The sequence below is a fragment of the Elephas maximus genome, chromosome 12 (genome assembly GCF_024166365.1).
Source record: "Elephas maximus indicus isolate mEleMax1 chromosome 12, mEleMax1 primary haplotype, whole genome shotgun sequence".
Classification (NCBI taxonomy): Eukaryota; Metazoa; Chordata; class Mammalia; order Proboscidea; family Elephantidae; genus Elephas; species Elephas maximus.
Genome location: NC_064830.1, coordinates 93,072,308 through 93,093,505, shown reverse-complemented (window position 1 = coordinate 93,093,505; position 21,198 = coordinate 93,072,308). Strand labels below are relative to the sequence as shown.

Here is a 21,198-nt window from a genome sequence, read left to right as displayed (position 1 = left end):
CCATCTGAGTCTTGGGGTGGGAACTGAATTTAGAAGTACTCGGTGGGGGGGCCTCCATACATGGCAGAAAGGCCCTCATGGTGCAGGACAGAACCAAAGACAAAATGGGCCCAGCCTGCTTCCTTGGGATGCAGGGGTCAGACAAGGTGATGGGTCTGAGAATTTTGCACAAACCCAGGTGCTATGCTCCAGCTGGGGCTGTAAGTGCTGGAATGCACTCAGGCCCTTCCCGACCTGCTCTCTCTCGTTTTCTGCAGGCATCGCGGGCCTCTACGTGGCCTGGGAGATGGCACCCATGAGCTGGACAAAAGCAAGGAGAAGCAGTCTGCCCAGACTTCCTGGGCTGGAGCCGTTCTGCAATGAGACAAGCAGGGGGAATGGGCCAAGATGCCAGGGACCAGGATGTAGAGTCCAGCTTTGGGGCCAGGACAAGAGAGCCACGGCAAATTCCGGAGCAAGGGAGCAAGGGAGGGGCAGTCAGGTCTACATTTCAGAAAAATCATTCTACAGCCAGATGGAGCAGAAAGATCAGACTGACCAGAGAGAACCCACCACATCTGCCTGTCCCTTACAGGTCAGTTCTTCCCCCCGCTCCCACCCCAGAAGCATCCAGGGTCTCCATAATCTGACAGTCCCTCTCTTAAGGTCCCGTCTCTGCCACCAGGTCTGGGAGAATTGAAGCCTACTGGTGTGTTTCATTCAGGGGTACAGGATATGGTTTGTCAGATGGTATTTGGTCTCTTTTAGAGGTAGTGCCCTTCTGCCTGGGTAATTATTGTGGGGCGTCACCCAGTGGAGGAGGGGCTCAGGGCAGGGTGTGGGGGCTGGAGAGAGCTGAGAACAAGGCCTGGAGAAAGAAAAGGGTCCTGTGCTTGGCTCCCCAGCCCTCCAGGGGAAGCCCCTACACCACTGCCTGGCCCTGCCCTTCTCCTCCCCTCCTGCACCCCTGAGTGTACACTCTCGGGTACACTCCTGCCCATAGGGCTTAACCATTGAACCTCCCTCCTTCATCCTCCAAGCCTTTGCAGATGCTGTTCCCCCTGCCTGGAATGGCCGGCCATTCCTCAGTAGCCGACTCCACTGACCCTAAGTCCTCGTCTCCTCCACAGTTCCTCCGTGGTCACTCCTTTTTGCAGCCGTGGCCATGTGGCCATCCCCCACTTGTCACAGTGGCCTGGATTTGTCTATATGTCACCCACTCTGCCACTATAGTTGGGCCCACAAGGGACAGCTCCCCTCAGTACCTTTGGGTCACTGTGGCCTGGCTCAGGGTCACTTTCAGAAGCTGTTGCTAAGTGTTCTTCCTAAGTACTCAGGTCAGCGTCCCATACAGCGTTCCTTTACCAAACAAACTGACACTCTGGGCCAGGCCCTGGGCTGGGGGGGAAGACAGAAACCAACCAGACCCCAACCTTGTCCTCAAGGAGCTGAGGGGGTGTCAACGGGAGCCAAGGATGTTCTGGGGAGACAACATGGGCCACAGAGCTGGTGCTCAGCCCCAAGGTTCCAGCTGGGAAGGTGGGATCCTGCAGTGGGGAGGGCTTCAGAGCACAGTGTGGATGAGGACAGCCCTCTCAGGGCCCCCTCATGGGAGGGATGGGGAAGCCCCACCAGGCCTTAAGTCGGGGACACAGCCTCCTGGAATCAGGCCTGCACAGAGCCCTGGGTAGCAAACCAAGGCTGGCGCTACAGCCGAGCCCCTCACTGATGGTTCGGGGAAAGAACCCAGGCACTGCATCCTGAATTGGACTCATGCCTGATTGATCTTTGGGACAAACGCCTGTGACATCTGAGACCCTCAGGTCCCCGAGGTACCAAAAGGGGCAAGAACGGTGCTACCTGGCATGTTGGCTGCAAATGCCCTCTGTGGACAAAGTGGGCCTGCTTGATTTTTATGTTTCTCTAAAGATGAAGGAGAGAGTGTCTCTCTGCATCTTGAATAAGGCAAGTTGGGAGCAGTAGACCCTTCCTCAGCTCAGCCCTGCAAGAGTGCATCACTTTACTCTGAGCCAAAGTCCTGACCATGGCCCTCTGCCCCACCTAGTCCCTGCATCTGGCTTCCTCTACTCGCCCCCTCACCGGCTCCGGCCACCCTGGCTTCCTGGCTGTTCCTTGAGCCTCTGGCGTAGGACTGTGGCTGTTGCTATTCCCTCTGCCTAGAATCTTCTTCCCCCACATAGGTGCTCAGCTTACCCCTCCAGCTGCAGTGTTTGTTCAAATATCACCTTCCCAATGGAGCCTTCCCCACCTCCCTATTTAAGGCACAACCACCAACCCTTAGTTTTTCCAAGACTTTTATTCCTTCTCGCCTGCCATATTGTTTGCTTTAAATATATATATTTATTGCCTGCTTTTACTTCTCCCACTGGAACTGTCAGCTCCACGGGTGGGGATTCTTGTCTCTTTTGGCTGCTGAGTATCCCTAGGGCCTAGAACAGGGCCTGGCTCAATAAAAGGTCTCAGGGAAGATTTGTTCAGTGAGCCAAAGAATGAAAGAATAACACATGCTTTCCTAACTCCTATCCTGGGAAAGGAGCCCTGGTGGTGTAGTGGTTAAAGAGCTAGGCTGCTAAACAAGAGGTCAGCAGTTCAAATCCACCAGCCACTCCTTGGAAAACCCTGTGGGACAGTTCTACTCTGTCTTATAAGGTCACCATGGACTATGAGTTGAAATCCACTTGACGGCAATGGGTTTGAGTTTTTTGGGTCCTGGGAAAAGTAATCAAAGGGGTAAGGACCAACTCCCATTCAACACACACACACAGATGCCCAGCTGTTCCGGCTAAGGTTTTAGGCAACACTCTTCCCTTACCCTGGGTCTCCCCAGCCCTTGAGTGAGCCTTGCCAGCTCAGGCCCAGGGCGGTGTGGCTGGAAGAGGAGTCCCATCAAAGAAGACTCTGTCTCATGTACTTTGGACATGTTATCAGGAAGGGACCAGTCCCTGGAGAATGACATCATGCTTGGTAAAGTAAAAGGTCATCAAAAAAGAGGAAGACCCTTAAGGAGATGGATTGACACAGTGGCTGCAACAATGGGCTCAAACATAGCAATGATTGTGAGGATGGTGCAGGGCCGGGCAGTGTTTCTTCCTATTGTACATAGATTCTCCATGAGTCGGAACTGACTCTACGGCACCTAACAGCAACAGGGTAGAACTGCTCTGTGAAGTTTTAAGGCTGTGACCTTTCAAAAGTAGATTGCCAGGCCCTTCTTCAGAGGCACATCCGGGTGTGTTTGAACTGCCAATCTCTTGTTTAGTAGTTGAGCTCTTAACCATTTGTGCCACTGGGTCACCACAGCTGTGGTTGCCATGAGTTGGAATAGACTCCAGCGGCAACTGGTAACATCCATTTACCCACCAGATATCCAGCTCCCAGCAGGGGTGTAGCTCTGGTTTACTGGTGGGTCCTGGGCACATAAGCACATAGCAGACACTTAATGCATTTAAATGATGGTCACGGGTGACTCAGCAGTGCTCTGGGACTCAGAGTTGCCCGTGAGGCTCCCGACTAGAACATGTGGCTTCCCTGGGGCACCAAACCAAAAAAAAAAAACAACGAACCCATTTGTCCTTGAGTCAATTCCAACTCATAGCAACCCAACAAGACAGAATAGAATTGCCCCCTAGGGCTTCCAAGGAGCAGCTGGTGGATTCAAACTGCTGACCCTTGAGTTAGCAGCCAAGCTCTTAACCACTGAGTCACCAGCGCTTCACGCTGGGGCAGGGAGGAGAAAATGTCCCTGACCCTAGGCCTGGGCAGGGGGGTGGGGGGTGGGATCCTTCTGCCCAGGGCCCTGAGGCCTCCCCCACTTTGCACTCCTTCTGCAGTCTGCCTTGCAGAGCTAGGGGCTGGGCCCACCCTCGATGTGGCCCTGCTGGGCGGGGGGCCTCTGAGGAAGCTGTATAGGCTTTCCTCACTCTTGCAGCCACCTCCCTCCCTGGGGTCCTGCCTCTGAAGCCTTGTGGTGGCCTTGGCTCTCGGGAGTCCCCACCTGGGTTCTCTTGAGGTTCAAAAGGATGCAGGGCAGCCCACCACCACACACACAGTCGCCACTGACACATGACGCCACAGCCCACAGTGGGGAAAGCACCTTTATTGTTAGTGTTACCTGCCTGTGACGGCCCGCCCCCGCCGTGGAGAAAGAGTGGCCAAGGGCAGGCCTGCCTCAGGGAGGAGCAGCTGAGGCCCTGTGGGACCAGCCCAGAGCCTCACACAAGCACCAAGGGCCCAGAGACGAGTTGCCCCTGCTGTGAGGGGACACGTGCCAGGGGCACTAGCACCTTTGAGTTGGCTGCCATTGCAGAGTCCTGGGTCTTGGCCAGAGAGAAAGGAGCACTGGCGGGGGCTGGGTCACAAGGAGACCGTGGCCTGAGAGGGGCCTTGAGGGATGTGGTCTGGGCTGCTAAAGAGGCAGTGGGGCGGGCCGCCTGTGCGCCCACAGCCTGAGGGGCAGGAGCATTCTCCCTGGCAGAGCCTGGGTTCTGAACAGCTTCCCTTTTTCTGGGTTGTCTAGGGGACGTTGGACTTGCTGAGTAACAGGGGTCCCTACAGATTTCCCAGACGCTGGGGGTGGGCAGGAGGCTGCACCCCCTGACATCACTCTTTAGGATGCACATTCTCATTAAATCCTCCTTCCTTCAGGCTCAGAGAGGGGTGGGTGTGGCAGGGCCTGGCTGCAGCCTCAGGTGGGCGGGTTCACTGAGGCTGAGAGGCGGCCAAGTTTGATGTCAACCTGGTTCTGGCCCTTGCACCCACAGGGCTCCTGTCACATGCTTCTGAGTCCATGGGACTGTTGTGGGTTCATTCAGGGTCTCCCTGGCCTCAGAGAGTAGCTACAGGCCAGGCCAGGCCACCCCCAGCCCATGCAGCAGACACGGGGGAAGGTGGCTGAGAAACGGGGGCTTCCTGCTGGCTGGAGGGGAGCGCCTGCCCTGCGCCCTCCCTGTCTGAGTTTCCTCATCAGAGGAGGGAGCTGGCAGGCTAGAGAGAACACTGGAGCTGAGAAGCCTGGGTTCAAAGCCTGACCTGGGTGTGGGCAGGTTATTTACACTCTCGGAGCCCATTTCCCTCTGCGCAAAGTGGGGACAGTAAGCCTACCTCCTAAGGATTAAATGAGACAAGGTACATAAAGCTCCTCGCACAGGGCCCCAGACATAGCAGGGGCCCAATAAAAGAGTATGATTATTTCCATGTCTATCTCCCAGCCCACCCAGACTCTGTCTCCAGGGTGGGGGAGGGCAGGAGCAAGGGAGGGCCTGCCAAGGGTGCTGATCCTCTCCAGACCCTGCCCCTGGAGGTGCCATCTGTTCTCAAGGCCCCCAGGCCCTGGGAGCCAGTGTCCCTCACAACTGTTCATGCTCAGAGCCTGGCCTGCCCCACTCAGAGTTTCTTCAGCAACCAGCAGCGGCACAGGCTCTAGGGCTGGGTCTCCGACCAGGGCTGGGGTTGTCCTGGAGAGCTGGGCTCTTACTTCCTCCCGCTGGCATGGCCAGCGCTCTTCTGCCCAGGAGCCGGGCCAAGCAGGGCAGCAAGAGCACCATCAGCTGGGGGACCACCTCGCTTCATCTTGAGGTTGGCTCTTAGAGCAGCATCCTGGCCGGAGCCCCCCTCTGGGGAAGCCAGGGAATCTGGAAAGAGAACAGGAGGGCGGGCTTGGCACAAGGCCTTGGGAACACTCGGAGGAGTTTTTGTTTCCAGACCTTGGCCAGAGAAAGAGACCCTGCGCCTGCGTGGACAGGGCAAAGCAGCAGAGGGCTTTTGGCTCCTTGCACACTCATTCATTCACCCATCCATCCATTCGTTTGCTCATTCATATATTCGTTCAATTATTCACCCATTCATTCACTCATTCTCCTATTCACTCATCCACTCATTCATCTGTTCTTCATTCATGGAGCCCTGATGGTGCAGTGGTTCAGAGCTGGCTCCTCATGTACTCATTCATTCACCCATCCATTCATTCATTCATTCACAGAGCCCTGGTTGTGCAGTGGTTAAAAGCTTGGCAGCAGGGGGTTTTCGGCTCCTTGCACACTCATACATCCACCCATCCATCCATCCATCTATCCATTCACCCATTCATTCGTTCATACGTTCTTCAACAAATGTTGATCTCAAGAAAGGTGTCCGTCACCACACTGACAAGGGGGCTCCCAGCCTGCCACAAGAGACATGGAAACAGCACTGCACACTATACCGAAGTCTCTGCAGACCACTGTGAGGACAGAGAGGAGAAGCTCAGGAAGGGCTCCTGAGAAACAGGCCTTTGAAGCAGGCTTGGAGTATGAGTCAGGGTTCACCAGCAGAGGGACCGGCAGAAGGACAAAGGCAGGGAGGTGGGAAGGAGCCTGGGATGTTTGGGTGGTAGCTTTGTGTCACTGGCATAGGGCTGTGCTTGGGAGAAACTTGTGGAATTCAGCTGGTGAGCCTGGAAGCCGTCCATGGGCAGCAGGGAGCCGCTGGGGAGGGTCTTTAAGCAGGAGAAGGACATGGTCGGGTTGGGGTTTGGTGAAGGCCATCTGGCAGTTGAATGGAAGGCACTGAGGTAGGGAGACCAGCATATCCCAGGAGCAGTGGTGGGGGAGGGAGACTCCCAGTTAGGTGGGCAGGCTGTACCCGCCTGTCCTCAGGCCCTTGGCACTCACCATGGATACCAATCATGTGCTCCAGGATAAGCACTCTCTCCGCCAGGATCTTCAGGGCCTCCCGCAGCTGCTGCACCCCCTCGCCCTGGCAGGTGGGGAATGGGCGTGTCAGGGCCAGCTTCAGGATGGAGTCGGGCCATCCTGCTACCCTGTCCGTGCCCTCCCAGCCCTCCCCCACCTCCTCGCACCTGTCACCATCGTCACTACAAACAGCCTTCACTTACTGCACACCTAGTATGTGCCAGGCCCTGTGAGGTCTGGATTGGAATCCTGTTCACAAACAAGGAGCCTGAAGCACAGAGAGAATAACCAACATCCCTGTGGACACACAGCCTGCAAGTGGCTGACCTGGGCTTCAAGCTCAGACCTGCTGGCCTCGAGCCTGGGCTTTTCCTTCTACCTTGGCTGTCTGCTGCTTCCCATGCACCCCCTTCTTTTCAGAAGACACCATAACAGGGGTGGAGCACAGAGTACAGGGCCCTGAAGGTGGTGGTGCTTCGTTCGTTTCCTCCTGGCACTTGGCCCACATCCATTCACGCACCCATTCATTCACCCATTCAAGCAAACCCTGCAGAACAGGCCCAGGGCAGGCTGCATGTGGCCACACCAGACAAGAGAGAGAGGAGGGGGGCTGACACTTCTCAGAGCTTAGGCAGGAAGGTGTGGTGATCAAGGCTATGTTTCAGGGGCCCGGTCTACACATGAATGAGCAAAGACAAGATCCTGATTTATTGAGAAAATAGATGTCAAAGCCACTTTGTAAGGAAAATTGGTGGTGAAAAGACCAGGCCACTGTCCCTGACCAGCCCAGCCCCAGCCATCAGCTGCCTTTGCCTGATATGACATGTCAGACCTGTCAGGTTGAGCTTAATTAAGCTTAAAACAAAACCAAAGAAAACCAAAAAGCATCCTACTGAGTTGTAAAAGAGATGTCTTCTATTGTGGGTTGAATTGTATACACCAAGAGGTAATGTTGAAGTCTTAACCCTTGGTACTTGTGAATGTGAAGTCGTTTGGAAATAGAGTCTTTGAAGATGTTATCAGTTAATATGAGGCTATACTGGAGCAGGGTGGGTCCTAATCCTATATGACTGGTGTCCTTGTAAAAGAGAAGAAGAGACACAGACACACAGAGGGAAGATGAAGGCAGAAATCAGAACGCCAGGGATTGCTGGTCATTGTTAGAAGCTAGGAGGGAGGCAGGGAACAGATTCATCCTCAGGGTTCTCAGAAGGAATCAACATGGCCGACACCTGATCTCGGACTCCCAGCCCCCAGAGCTGTGAGGCAATAAATGTCTGATCTTATAAACCACCCAGTGTGTGGTACTTTGTCATGTCAGCCCTAGAAAACTCATGCACACACTGAATTGCCCCCACTCCCAGGGCTGAAGACATACGTTACCTCTGTGGCCTTCTCCCCTTCTTCCCCCTTCACACCAGGCTCTCCCTAGGAAGTGAAATCATGGGTCACCAGCCTGTGTGGGTATGGGGGACCCTCTCCACCCTCTTCAGTGTCTCAGACAGACCTCTGGGGCCTGCCAGGGAGTCAGGGGCACTATGGGCAGGCAGGGTCTGGGGACTGGATGCTGGGGGCCCTGGGCCTTGACAGCCACACCCAGGTGGGGGTGGACTCCTGATCTGGGCTGCAGTCTCAGGGCACCCTCTGCACAGCCTGGCATGGAGAGGTGTCTAGGGTCAACTTTAGGTGCTTAATTCTGCTCACAGGGTAGGGAGGGTCCAGGCTTGGAACTTGCAGGCTCAGGTCTCAGCTCTTTAGAGAATAAGCCCCCTGCCTCTCAGGGTGCCTTTTCTGCCTCTAAAATGGAGCCGGTAATACTAGAGCCCTGGTGGTGCAATGGTTAAGTACTCAGCTATTAACTGAAAGATCAACACTTCGAATCCACCAGCTGCTCTGTGGGAGAAAAGATGTGGCAATGTGCTCCCATAAAGATTACAGCCTAGGAAACTCTGTGGGGGCAGTTCTACTCTGTCCTATAGGGTTGCTATGAGTCAGAACCAACTCAACAGCACCCAATATCAGCCTCACAGTAACATCTCCGTGGCCACGCTACTGTGTGGCCTTGAGCAAGTTACTTCACCTAGCTGCGCTTCGGTTTCCTCATCTCTAAAATGGGAGTAATAATAGAACCTGCTGCACAGTTATTAGGAAGATTAAGTAAATCAACATTTATAACGAGTTTAGAGTAGAACCTGGCACCCAGAGCTGCGATGAAGGTGTTCACCATTGTTGTTATCTGTTACCAGGCAGAAACACAGGAGGCATGGCTTTGGAGCTGACACACTGAAGTTTAAATCCTGGCTGTGCCATTGCCCAGCTGTGTGGCTGTGTGACCTTGGGAAAGTTGCTTAACCTCTCTGGGCCTTAGGCACCAGTTCTGGCAAAGTGGGATAACGAGGCACCATCTCCATGGGTTGCTTTGAAACTTAAACTATAGGTGGCAGAGTGTCTCTATGGTGGCCAGCACATAGCTAGCTCCTCCTCCCCTGCCCTATGCCTCCTACATAAGGCAGCAGGCTAGGACACCTTGGCCACGGAGACCGGAGCTGAGATTCATAAAGTCTTGCTTCTAAGAAGGGCAATTACAGGCCAGCTTTTCTAAGTCTCTTACTTCCGGGAGGTGCAGAGAAGGGAAGAGGCTTTCCAGGTCACACAGAGCATTGATTCCAGGGCCTAAGGTCACAAAGCACTTTAACCCAGGGGCCCAGGGCACACAGGACATTGACCCAGGGACCCGAGTCACACAGGACACTGACCCAGGGGCCCAGGTCACACAGGACATTGATCCAGGGACCCAAGTCACACAGGACACTGACCCAGGGGCCCAGGTCACACAGGACATTGACCCAGGGGCTCAGGTCACCTAGGACATTGACCCAGGAGCTCAGGATCACACACAGAGTTGCCCCAGGGGCCCAGACTCCCGAGAGGAGACCACAGGACTCTCATCCAAGCCCCCTGTCCTCCTCAGCATCCCTAAAAAGGGGAGACTATATCAGCCTTTTCTTAAACACCCCGACTGAGGCCCCCTCCCAAGGCCACCCCTTCTCAGTTTGGGCAGCTTGGACTGCACCCAGGTTGCCCCTATCCCTTCCTCTGCCCATCTTGGTTGGGTGGAAAAGGCCAAGCTTGGGAAAGCTCTGGGGCTGCCAAAGACAAGCTCCCACTCGGCGCCCTGGACCCCCGTCGGTGCCCTGGGCCCCCGTCAGAGTCCGCTGCCCCACAGAGGGTGTAGCCCTGGGTGTGCAGGCTCATCCCCACAGACCCACACTTACAGATGGCCCCGTCATGCCCTGCTCTCCGGTCAGGCCCTGCAGAAAACCAAACAAAGCTGGTCAGTCCCTCCCCACCCACACCCAACTCCTTGGCCCCCTTCTCACAGAGCTCCAGGGCTGAAAGACAGGATAAGGAGAGGATGGTATGGAGGAAATCCAGACTTGGGGGTAATGGGGGAAGCTGAGGGGAGCTCCAGGTCCTGGAGCACCCTTTACTGGCTGGTGTTGGTCTTGGGCCCAGCTGAGCCTTCAGTCTTCTCATCTGTGAAATGGGGCAACACCAAGTTCAGCTACCACAGGGAGAAGGCAGAAGACTAGCAAAGCATGCATCCTTCAGCATTGCAGAAAAGGACCCTGGGAGAACGAGTGATACCATTAAGGGCAATCACAATGGCCCCCCGCGTGGCATCCCCTCTGGTGTGGTGGCCAGCCCAGAGGGCACTCAGGGCTCCGGAACTGTGTGTCCCACTGCCCGCCAACATCTCCACTCAGCTCACCAGAGGCACCCCACTCCACCTGTCCAAAGCGGGACTCTTGGTTTCCCCAAGTCCTGCCCCTCTGTCTTCCCTTCTCAGGAAATGGCTCCAGAGTCCTTTCAACTGCTCGAGGCAGACACCTGGTAGCTAACCTAGCGCTTCCCTTTCCGTCACCCCTAAATTCATTCCGTCTGTCCATTCACTCACTGCACTGGGCAAATCTGCTGCAAAAGACCTCTTTAAAGTGTTAAAAAGCAAAGATGTCACCTTGAAGACTAAGGTACGCCTGACCCTAGCCATGGTATTTCCAACCGCCTCATATGCATGCAAAAGCGGGACAATGAATGAGGAAGGCCAAAGAAGAATTGACACCTTTGAATTGTGGAGCTGGTGAAGAATATCGGATATACCATGGACTATCAATAAAATGATCAAATCTGTCTTGGAAGAAGTATAGTCAGAATGCTCCTTAGAAGCAAGGATGGCAAGGCTCAAATACTTTGGACATCTTATCAGGAGGGACTAGTCCCTGGAGAAAGACATCATGCTTGGTAAAGTAGGTCAGCAAAAAAGAGGAAGACCCTTAAGGAGATGGACCGACACAGTGGCTGCAACAATGGGCTCAAGCATAACAATGATTGTGAGGACGCGCAGGACCGGGCAGTGTTTCATTCTTTTGTACATAGGGTCGCTATGAGTCGGAAGCGACTCAACGGTGCCTAACAACAACAACAACAAAAACTACAACATTCACTTTTCCATTTCTACCAAAAAAACAAAAAACAAACCCACTGCCATCGAGTTGATTCTGACTCAGCAATCCTATACCCATTGCCATCAAGTGGAAGCTGACTCATGGTGACCCTACAGGACAGAGCGGAACTGCCCCAGAGAGTTTCCAAGGAGCGCCTGGTGGATTCGACTGCCGACTTTTTTGGTTAGCGGCCATAGCACTTAACCACTACGCCACCACGGTTTCCAGCAATCCTATAGGACAGGGTAAAACTGCCCCCATAGGGTTTCCAAGGCTAAAAAATCTTTACAGAAGCAGACTGTCACATCTTTCTCCTGAGGAGAGACTGGTGGGTTCGAACCGACGACCTTTCAGTTAGCAGCCAAGTGCTTTTCCATTTCTACCACTACCACCATCTCCCTCCCCATGGCCTCCTCCTGGTCTCCCTGCCTTACACCCCTCCACCACCATCTTCATTCCTCCAGAAGAGCCAGAGAGGCCTTTTGAAGATGTAAACCCCATCATGGAACCTCCCTCCCTGCAGCTCAATGAGTTCCAGGTCCACTTTGACAAAAGTTCACACTTCCACCCCTCTCCTCACACTCCTCGACCTCATCCCGGAGGTCCCCCCACCCCCAGCCTGGCACCCACCTCTCCAACCACCCCCCCGCCCCCCGCCACAAAGCCTGAGCTCCAGGAAGGGGCTCTGTCCAGCCTGATGAGGACCACATGAGGGCTGCCAGGAGGGCCACCCCCTTTCTGCCTCCCTGCTCCGCGGAGTCATCTGGTACCTCTCCGCTGTGAGCGTGAGCCCCCTGGCTCCCCCAGGAGACCTGCTGCACAGGCACGGCCACCCGGCATCTCGCCTCTCTTTTGACCTCTGTAACAATCTCATTCTTTGGGTCTCAGTTAACTCATCCATGAAATGGAACTGAAGCTAATCATTCCTCAAAGAGCCTGGTACAGGGAGAATAGGCAGCAAAGGGGTACTGCTGTTAAGAAAACCAGAATCTGGCCAGATGGGTTGGGGCTGGTGGCTGCTTCCTTCCTGAGACATCCATGGTGGTAAGAAGTCTGGATTCACCTTTCTTGGGGAGGCAGTGCCCTCCTGGCCCCCATCCCTCCTGGATAGAAATGGGAAAGTTCTTACCTGGGATCCAGGAGCACCTGGGGGTCCTGGGGGACCGTGCGGTCCAGGGGGACCTGTCGGCGGAGTTGCAGATGGTCAGCCAGAGCCAGAGAAGCCGGCTACTGCCATCAGCTCTGAAGGCACACACTCCCCACCCTCCTACCCCAGCCCCTGCCCTGCGTCTGTCTCCCATGGGTGACAAAGGTTTGTTGAATGAATGGTGGGGAGCTGGAGAGGTACATCGTCCCCACCTCCACCCTGACTCCTCATGTGAGCAGCCCCCTGGGCATCCCTCCTGGGACCCAGACCCCTCGCAGCCCCCATACCTCAACCTGCCCCTCCTCCCAGGGCCTCACCTGTGGGTTGCCCCAAGCCTAAGACCTGGGAGGCCGGGGGGATGGGAGGTGTCAACCCAGCCTCTCCCCTCCCATCTCAACCAGTCAGTCCCCTGATAAATCTGCACCTCTTGGAAACTTGGACCCCTCAGAGGCCACCCACCTTGCCTGGGTCATGATAGCAGGTCCTGACATCACCCTCATGTGGGCACCCAGAGTCAGCTTTCAGCCATGCAAATCTAGCCAGGTCCCTCTCAGGGCTCCTGAAACCCTCAGCCTGGCCCCTCCCCACGCTCATCTCCCCAAATGCCCCACTGCAAAGTTCCTCTGCCCGTGTCTTTGCCAGTGCTGTTCCCTCCACCTGGAAGGCCCTTCCCTCTCCCCCCACCTTCCCCAGCAAGCCCTTGCTTACTAGCTTTAGGGTGAGCATCCTCCTCCAGGAAGCCTTCTGGCACCTACCCCACCAGCCACCACCCATGCCCCTGTTGGTTTGTATGTCTATCTCCCCCAGGGGCCAGGGAGCATCAGAGGGGCAGGCTGGGTCTGAGGTGGACGGGGGTTGATGCTGTGTGCCAGGGCCCCTCCATGGGTCAGCTGGGAGGAAGAGTGAGCCTCCATCCCCAGTGGCCCCTGTGCCTCCTGGGCTGAAGTGCACCAGTCGGTGGAGCACGGATCTGGCTCAATCTAGTCAATAAGCAAACGAATACTTCCCCCGATCAGAGCACTCCGAGGCTGCAGCAAAGCTTCTAGAAGTCCCCAGACGGCTCATGCTTACTCCTCACCTGCTTTGAGCATTTGTTCAAATTCACCTTTTGAGTAAGGCCCACCCTGACCACAGCAGCGGGCTCTCCACTCCCCACTCTAGGTTCCTGGTCCACTCTGATTCTCACTGACCATGTTCCCATTTCCTGTGTTGTTGTTGTTGGGTGCTGTCAAGTCGGTTCCAACTCATAGCCACCCTATGTACCACAGAACGGAACACTGCCTGGTCCTGTGCCATCCTTACAATCCTTGTTATGCTTGAGTCCATTGTTGCAGCCACTGTGCCAATCCATCTCGCTGAGGGCCTTCCTCTTTTCTGCTGACCCTGTACTTTACCAAGCATGTACTTTACCATGTCCTTCTCCAGGGACTGACTTATTTAGGGTTTGCCTTCCTCTCTATGTGTTGGAATAGAGTCTAGACTATACCACACGGACAGGAATCCTCATCTTGTTCACCAAAATCTCTGGGAACCTGGAGCCCTGCCCACCGCACCGTGCTCCATACACATTTTCTGAACATGTAACAGAGTCAGTGAATGACGGGGAACGAGTTCCCAGGCCTGGAGCTGTAGTCAGGTGGCCTGTCAGCCGGCTCCTGGCCTCCAAGGCTCATTTACTCATTCATTCATTCATTCATTGGTAGCGCACCGTCAGGCATGACATCCACACGGCTGGATGGGCAGTGGGGCCAAGATAGGCAGTCAACCTAGCTCCTTACTCTTCCCCCACACCCAGTGAAGATCTGAGAAGGATGAGGGTCAGACCAGGAGGTCATGCTCATCCCCTGGGCCTTTGGTTTTGGGTCTTGCTGGCTGGGGCCCCCTTGCCTGTCACTGGACCTCCTCCATCATTTCCCCGAGGGCCCTGATGCTGACCCTATGCCTCTGCCTCAGCCTGGGTCTCAGTGCACCCCAGGGCTCCCCTACTCTGGCCACACAAGAACAGCCCAGGGCTGCTTCATGTGGGTGCTGGGACCAAGAAACACAGGTTCCTCTGTCCAATTGCACAGGAGAGCTGCAGCCCGGTGGTGGGGCTAACCCAGGCCCCAGCACCCTGCCAAGACGAGGCCCCTGGGTTTGGGCCAAGCCCTGAGTGGGTGTCCCAATCCAGGCCAGCCTGGGACAATGCCCTCTCCCTTACCTGGTGGCCCAGGTGGGCCCCGGGGCCCTGGGACGCCCGCCAGCACTGTATCCACAACAGCAGATGCCAGCTGTGAGTCTCCACCTGCGGGGACAGCAGAGTGGCCTGTAGTGGCGTTCAGGCCCCAGAGTGGGCAGACACCTGTAACCCCACTGGCCAGCGGACACCATTGCTCCCACCGCTCAGGAGAGCACATTTGCCCAGCAATCAAAGGGCAGAGCAGCAGGTACCAACCTCCACCTGAATGTTCCAGACCTTCAAACCCCAGCCTGCCCACCCCCTCCCGGTGCCCACACCATGCCCAGGCACACTGAACCACCGAAAGCCAGATACCCCAGGTGGCCTCTTCTCTAGGCTCTGCCCCACAAGCCTGTCTTGATGCCCCAACTGGCTTCATCCTTGGGTCTCTTCCAGGAAGCCCTCCCTGCCCACCTCTAAGCTACAGTGCCTTGGGCTGCCTCCATCATGGTAATCACACTGCCCGGGGCAGGGAGTTGGGGGGTCTCCCCTGGTCTGGGACCCTCATGTGACTTCCCTCCCTCAGAGCCAGATCCAGAGCAGCCAGGGCCCAGAAAATGGCTGGGATGGGGTGGTTACTCCTCAGCGCACCCCACAGAGACCTGCCCCAGGACCATCCCAGTCCTGGACCACCCCCACCCATGGATCATCCCTGCCCCTGGACCACCCCCCCCAGACCACTCCACCCCTTGAACCACCCCCACCTCAGACCACCTCCACCCCAAGACCACCTCCACCCCAGACCACCACCACCCTGACAGGTTGCCCTTGCTGGGGTACCTTCAGCCTTCCCGAATGCTGCCACCCCAGCCCTCAGGAACGCCTCCCTCTCTTGTGGGCCCTAAGGTTGGGGGTCCTGTCTTAGGAAGCCCCGAGCATTGCCAAACACAGGGCATCATGCTGGGCCAGCACAGGTTGGAGCCCTCAGATAGCTCCTGGTATTCCAGGGGTAGGGGCTGCTGACCCTGAGACCCCCAAGGCCCTTTACAAGCATCATCCGTTCCTTCCCTGGTTGGGGTGGGGGGGATATCATTGTGCCCATAGTACAGGTGAGAAAACCAAGTCTGCAGGCAGTGAACTAACTCTCACTCTAGAAGGTCCATGACAGCCAGGACCCTCCCCAAGGTCCTGCCCCTTGCCCTGGCCAAGCCCAGTGCACTCACTGGAGGCAGCCCTGATACCCTACCCACTCAAATGAGACCACCCTAGTGGAGGCACTGGCTGGAGGCCATGTCTTTAAACCCCCAGGGCAACTCCATCAGGGATGGAGAAACGGAGGCTCAGAGGGGGCCACGGGGTTCATGGCCAGGCTTCAGCTCTCAGGTAAGGGTTGTGCTGCATGAACACAGAAGCCCCCGGAGGTTTAGGATCTCTGACAGCTGAGGGAGGGGTCTCAGACCTGACCGCCCCCTTCAGAGGGCTGACTGGGTCTGCAGATGAGGCAGGCAGAGCGAGTGGCTGGGGCTAACTGGCCTGTAGGTCAGGCCCACCCAGGACCCGGTACTCCCCAACAATGAAGAGACTGTGGGTCCCACTGCCCTGCAGCTTCCCAGCGTCTTCCTGCTGCACACAGTACCAGAGCTCCACCCTCTGGGTTTGTAGGCACTCAGCTCCCACTGCCACCTTCACAAGGCAAGTCCTGGGCATCGTGTGGGCTCTGCATAGTGGGCCCAACACCCAGCAAGAAGCTTGAGTGAGGCCTGCAGGCTCAATGCCTACCTATCGTCTCCCACAGTGCCCGGGATGCCCACCCACCCATTCTCTCTTCTCAGAATTTAAAGTCAATTCTATCACCCTCCTCTTGAAACCTTTTCCTGTTTCCCAGGGAACTTAACCAAAACATCGTTCTCATGCTCCTCCTGGGTCCACGGGCCCACAAGCCCCGCACTGTGCCTCAGACCCAGAGCCCGGGCTGATGCCTCCATCTCTGCCCACCCCCACCCCTCTTACTCTCCCCACCACCCCAGCTTTCCCCTGTACTCAGCCCCACAACCCCATCCCTGCGCAGCCAGCTTCTCTTAACCACTGGGGGCCCAAGAGGGCAGGGGGTTGTGTTTTGCTCACTGCTGTACCCCAGTGACCTCAACTGTGTGCCTGATGCATAGCGCAGGTGCTCAGTAAACACCTATTAACTGATCAAGGTTCTGTGGTGCTGTCCTCGCCAGGCAGGGTGATGGGACAGGCCAGTGAGCAGAGTAACTCCTGCAGGGTCAGGACCCTGGAGGCAGGGGGCTGAGCACTGAGGCAGGGACAGGCCACTCTCAGCCAAGAGTAGTGGGAGTCCAGCACTGCCACCCCCAAATCTCCGCCCAGGCTGAGCCTCATTTCTAAATCTATCCTCCAGTCCCTGAGTAGGGTCTACTTCCCCAGGTCCTTGGGGTGCAAAGTTGCTCCCCGGGGAGACGGCAACCCAGTCCTGCCCACTGAGCCCCTCAGGCATACACTCACTGTCTTTGTCCGTGGGCGGCTGCAGCGAGTAGAGAACACCTTGGGGCCCATTGGTGGAGAGGCCCGGGCTGCCTGCTGGGCCAGGGGGGCCGGGGGGGCCTGGGCGCCCCGTCTCTCCAGGAAGCCCACGGGGCCCTGGTGGTCCCAAGAGCCCTGCAGTCGGGAGAAGAGGAGTTTCTGTGAGGGACTGGGCCTGGCAGCTGAGACATAACAGGTGGGGAAACTGAGGCTTTGAAGGGGATGGGATTGGCCAGGGTCACACAGTTAGTCAGTGGTGGCCTCTTGGCCCCAGCCTCTAAGGGCATGTTCCGGAATGTAACTAAAATGGCTTCCCCTTTCCCGCCAAGCCCAGCAGAGTGAGGGCTGGGAGATGAGGGAGGCAGACCATGGAGCTCAACTTGCCCCACTCACACAGCCTCCAGCAGAGTCGTGCCTCCCAGGGCCTGACCAGGGGTCACTCCCTCACAGGACCCAGGAGGAGCTGGGGAGAGGGACCTGAGAACAACCCCCTGGCAGGCCCCATCCCCACACCTGCACCCAAAGCTCCTCAGGGCCTTCTTAAGGTCATGAGGTGGGATGCCCAGGTCACACAGAGGGGATAAGCCTGTAGTTGGCCACTGTTGCCCAACTAACTATGACCCTAGGTGGGGGGAGAGATGGGGGATGGGAGGAGTGAACCCAGAGCTCCAAGAAGGCAGTTGCACTCCAGCCAGATCCAGGGGTGTATGGGATGCCTCACTTGCTTGAGTGAGAGAGAAAGCCCAGCCAACCCTCCCAAAAGGTCAGAGCCCTGTCAGGGGAAGAGGGTGTCCTTACCAGGAGGCCCTGCTGGGCCCTTCTCTCCTGTCTGGCCCTGGTCACCTTTGGACCCTGGGGGGCCTGCAGGCCCTGGTGGTCCTGTCTGTCCCGGGGGCCCTGCCAAGGGAATGAGTTAAAGCACACCCTGGGCCAAGCTGCTCACTGATGGCTCCAGGCCTGCCCACCTGTGCTGTCTGTTGATCTCCACCAGGAGCCCCGCCCACTCGAGGTTCCCCCAAACCAGCTAAGGCACCACCATCACCTGGTGTCAGTCATCAAAGCTTATAAACCATTTTTATACCTATTAACTTCCAAGTGCTCGGCTGTGAGCCAGAAGGTTGGCGGTTCGAACCCACTCGGGTTCCACATGAAAAAGACCTGGTGATCTGCTTCCATAAATATTACAGCTAAGAAAACCCTATGGGGGCAGTTCTACTCTGTCACTTGTCGTCGCTATGAATCGGTATTGACTCGATGGTACCCAACAACAACAAATCCCAAAAGGTATTTTTGTTCCCATTTTACAGGTGAGGAAACTGAGGCTTAGAAAGGTTTGGTCCCTTGCTCAAGGTCACAGAGCCAGGAAGTAGATGAGCCACACACTCAGGACACTTGGGTTTTTTATCTCCACGTCCCTTTTGCTGGCTACTTCCTACTGTCGGAGAAACAGGCTGTGGCAAGTGCCCCCCACTGTCGCCTCCCTGGAGTCCCCAGGGCAAGGGCTTGCTGGGGCCCCGAAGGACACAGCTCTGGCTCCAGAGTCTCCCATGGCTAAGAGTGGAAGACTGAGCAGCGCGGCCAGGGACAGTCCTGTTTCCCGCCGGGCTGCCTGCACAGGGTGCTCAGAATTGCTTTTGCTGAACTGACAGAGCCAACCTGCACTTCAGTCTCTTCCAGCTCAGACAGCGTGACTCTGTGGTCCGGAAGGAGGGGCTTGGCCAAGGCTGCTGGCATCAGACTCCCAACCACTCTCAGGGATTCCAGGACCATGCAGGGGAGCCGCGGTTTAACCATTTGTAGGTTTTGTGCACCACCTGGTGGCCACATTTTGGAACTGCACTTTCCGTGGTAGAGTCTTGCCCAGACACGCTATGCTCATTTCATCTCCCACCAAAGAGTTCGGTGCCCGGACCCATGGGGGCTGGGAAGCTCCCATCCTCCTCAGTTCCAGAAGGAAGATTTGAAGAAGGTAAGAACTTGGGACAATGGTTAGACAGGCAAACCAGAGAGGCCCAAGGTGAGATAGGAGACCTGTAGCACGTCTCCACAGTCTTCAGCCCCTTCAGAAGCATGACAAGTGCCCACTCCTCCTCCCCAGGCCCCCTGGAGGACATCCCTACTTGAGACACAGGCCTTTCACTGCCCCCAGCACCAGGACAGGCTCATACATGGAAACAGGACAGAGGAGGCAGGAGAGGGGGCAGGGGTCGAAGAGCTGAATCTAGGAGGGGATGCTAAGACCCTGGGGCTCAAATGGGAGAGGGCTGGAGAAGGAGATGTAACCTCCAAGGGCTCCGTGGGACAGAGAAACAGTGAGGTGAAATGCCCCTGGCCTGCTGGGCCACCCCAGGAGAGTTACCTAACTTCTCTGAGCTTCACTTTTCTCCCCTATAGCTCCAAACTCCACAAGCTTATTGCAAAGATTAGAAATGGGATCTCTGCAGCCCAGGGTGATATAAAAAGATGTGATAACTGGCACAGCATGTATACGGACCAGTTAGAATGGACACCAGCCTTCCACCCTTGGGGGTTCAGCTGTACTGACACGTGCTAGCTCGACAGCCACTTAGGGTTAAGCCCCAGCACAGTGCCTGCCACAAAGCATGCATTCACCAATTGTAACTATTATTATTACGATTTTATTACTCTTCTGCAGGCCCAGAGGGCAGAGCCCAGACTAATAAATAAAAGCAGCAGAGAGAAAACTTTTGTCCCCGACTTAAGGGAGACACATGTCTTCCAACTCCAATCAGCCTTTGAGAGGGGCCACCAGGAGATGATACCAAAACCAAACCAAACCCATGGCTGTCGAGTCGATTCCGACTCACAGGGACCCTAGAGGGCAGAGCAGAACTGCCCCATAGAGTTTCCAAGGAGCATTTGGTGGATTTGAAATGGCCAACCTTTTGGTTAGTAGCCGTAGCTCTCAACCACTACTCCACCAGGGTTTCCGGGGATGATGGGAAGCAGTAAAATTGAGCCAAGCAAGGATGGGGCTGGGCTGGGGGCCTACGAGCAGATGCTGAGGGACACAGTGGGTAAAGAGGACAGTAGCTGGACTGTATGACAGTCAGGAATGCTGGGGACTATGGCAAGCTGCAGAGCTTGGACCAGGTCTGCAGGGGCAGCCGAGAGTGAGCTGCAGCCAATTATTTCCTGAGGGACTGCCAGCCCCGGATCTTCTGGTTTTTAAGTAAAGCCAGACATGCTGATTTTTACATGAAATCCCCCAGTTTTTAAATGCTTGCTCAATTTTTTTAAATGCCATGTGGGCTGAACAAAACCTGCCCGAGGGCTGTTTGATGCAGAAGGCCTGGTAGTGGCCTATTTACTGAGGCCCTGGAAGGCCATGCCCCGGGCCTCCCCGGGCCTCCCCCACCGGCCCAAGCCCTCCCCTTCGGGCCTCTCTCACCGGCCGGGCCCGTGGGCCTTCTTCTTCGGGGCCCCGGGTGGGCGAGAGGGATGGCGTCAGGGAGGAAGCCCTCATTCCAGGGTGCCAGGGTGCTCTGGGGGACTGGCAGGTCGTTGTCCGGGCCTGAGGGTAGCTCTGCTGCTTCCAACAGGAGAACCTGATCCAGGAGAAGAGCAGAGGGTCAGACCTGGCTGGACCAGGGGCAGGGACACACCTGTGCAGCTGCTCACCCCTGGGTGTGGTCAACCATGCCTTTCGGTGAGGCCATCGTTCCCTTTGCTGGAATGCTCTCTCCCCTCACCCTCCTCTCCTTCCCATTTCAGGAAAGTCCTCCTAGACCCCCAGGCTGGACCAGGTCCCCATCAGACACTGTCAAACTCCCCGCTCTTTTCCTCTTAATGCTGTTTGTGATTAGAGATCTGTGACTGCGTGATGACTGCAGTCACTCCCATTTCACTGGCAGCTAGCTCCTCAGGGGGAAGCTGTGTGTGCCTTGTTCCCCACACAGCCCGTATGGTGCATGAATTTCTTGCTCAGGGAGTTATTTGTGGGTGGATGGATGGGTGGGTAGATGAATGGATGAGTGGGTGGGTGGGTGGGTGGATGGACGGACGGACGGATGGATGGATGGATGGATGAGTGGGTGGGTGGGGGGGTGGGTGAATGGATAGATGGAGGGATGGGTGGATGAATGGATGTGTGTGTGCGTGTGTGTGTTGTCCGTATGGATGGGTAGATAAATGGGTAGATGGATGGATGGGTAAAAAAAAAGCCAAAGCCGC

The 21,198-nt window shown here is 56.1% G+C and overlaps 1 protein-coding gene across 2 annotated transcripts in view; it reads right to left on the bottom strand.

Annotated features, from left to right (window-relative positions):
* Positions 1-4,084: 4,084 nt before the first annotated feature.
* COL26A1 (collagen type XXVI alpha 1 chain) overlaps positions 4,085-21,198 on the bottom strand; it is a 248,399-nt gene continuing 231,285 nt past the window's right edge. For both annotated transcript variants that reach the window (XM_049904167.1, XM_049904168.1), the window contains exons 5-13: positions 20,417-20,573; positions 17,803-17,901; positions 16,987-17,139; positions 14,521-14,604; positions 12,303-12,355; positions 9,944-9,979; positions 8,052-8,096; positions 6,648-6,732; positions 4,085-5,630 (exon numbers count right to left, since the gene is read on the bottom strand). In XM_049904167.1, coding sequence (XP_049760124.1) covers positions 5,470-5,630; positions 6,648-6,732; positions 8,052-8,096; positions 9,944-9,979; positions 12,303-12,355; positions 14,521-14,604; positions 16,987-17,139; positions 17,803-17,901; positions 20,417-20,573 — 873 coding nt within the window. In that variant the 3' untranslated portion in view covers positions 4,085-5,469. The remainder of the gene's footprint in view (positions 5,631-6,647; positions 6,733-8,051; positions 8,097-9,943; positions 9,980-12,302; positions 12,356-14,520; positions 14,605-16,986; positions 17,140-17,802; positions 17,902-20,416; positions 20,574-21,198) is intronic.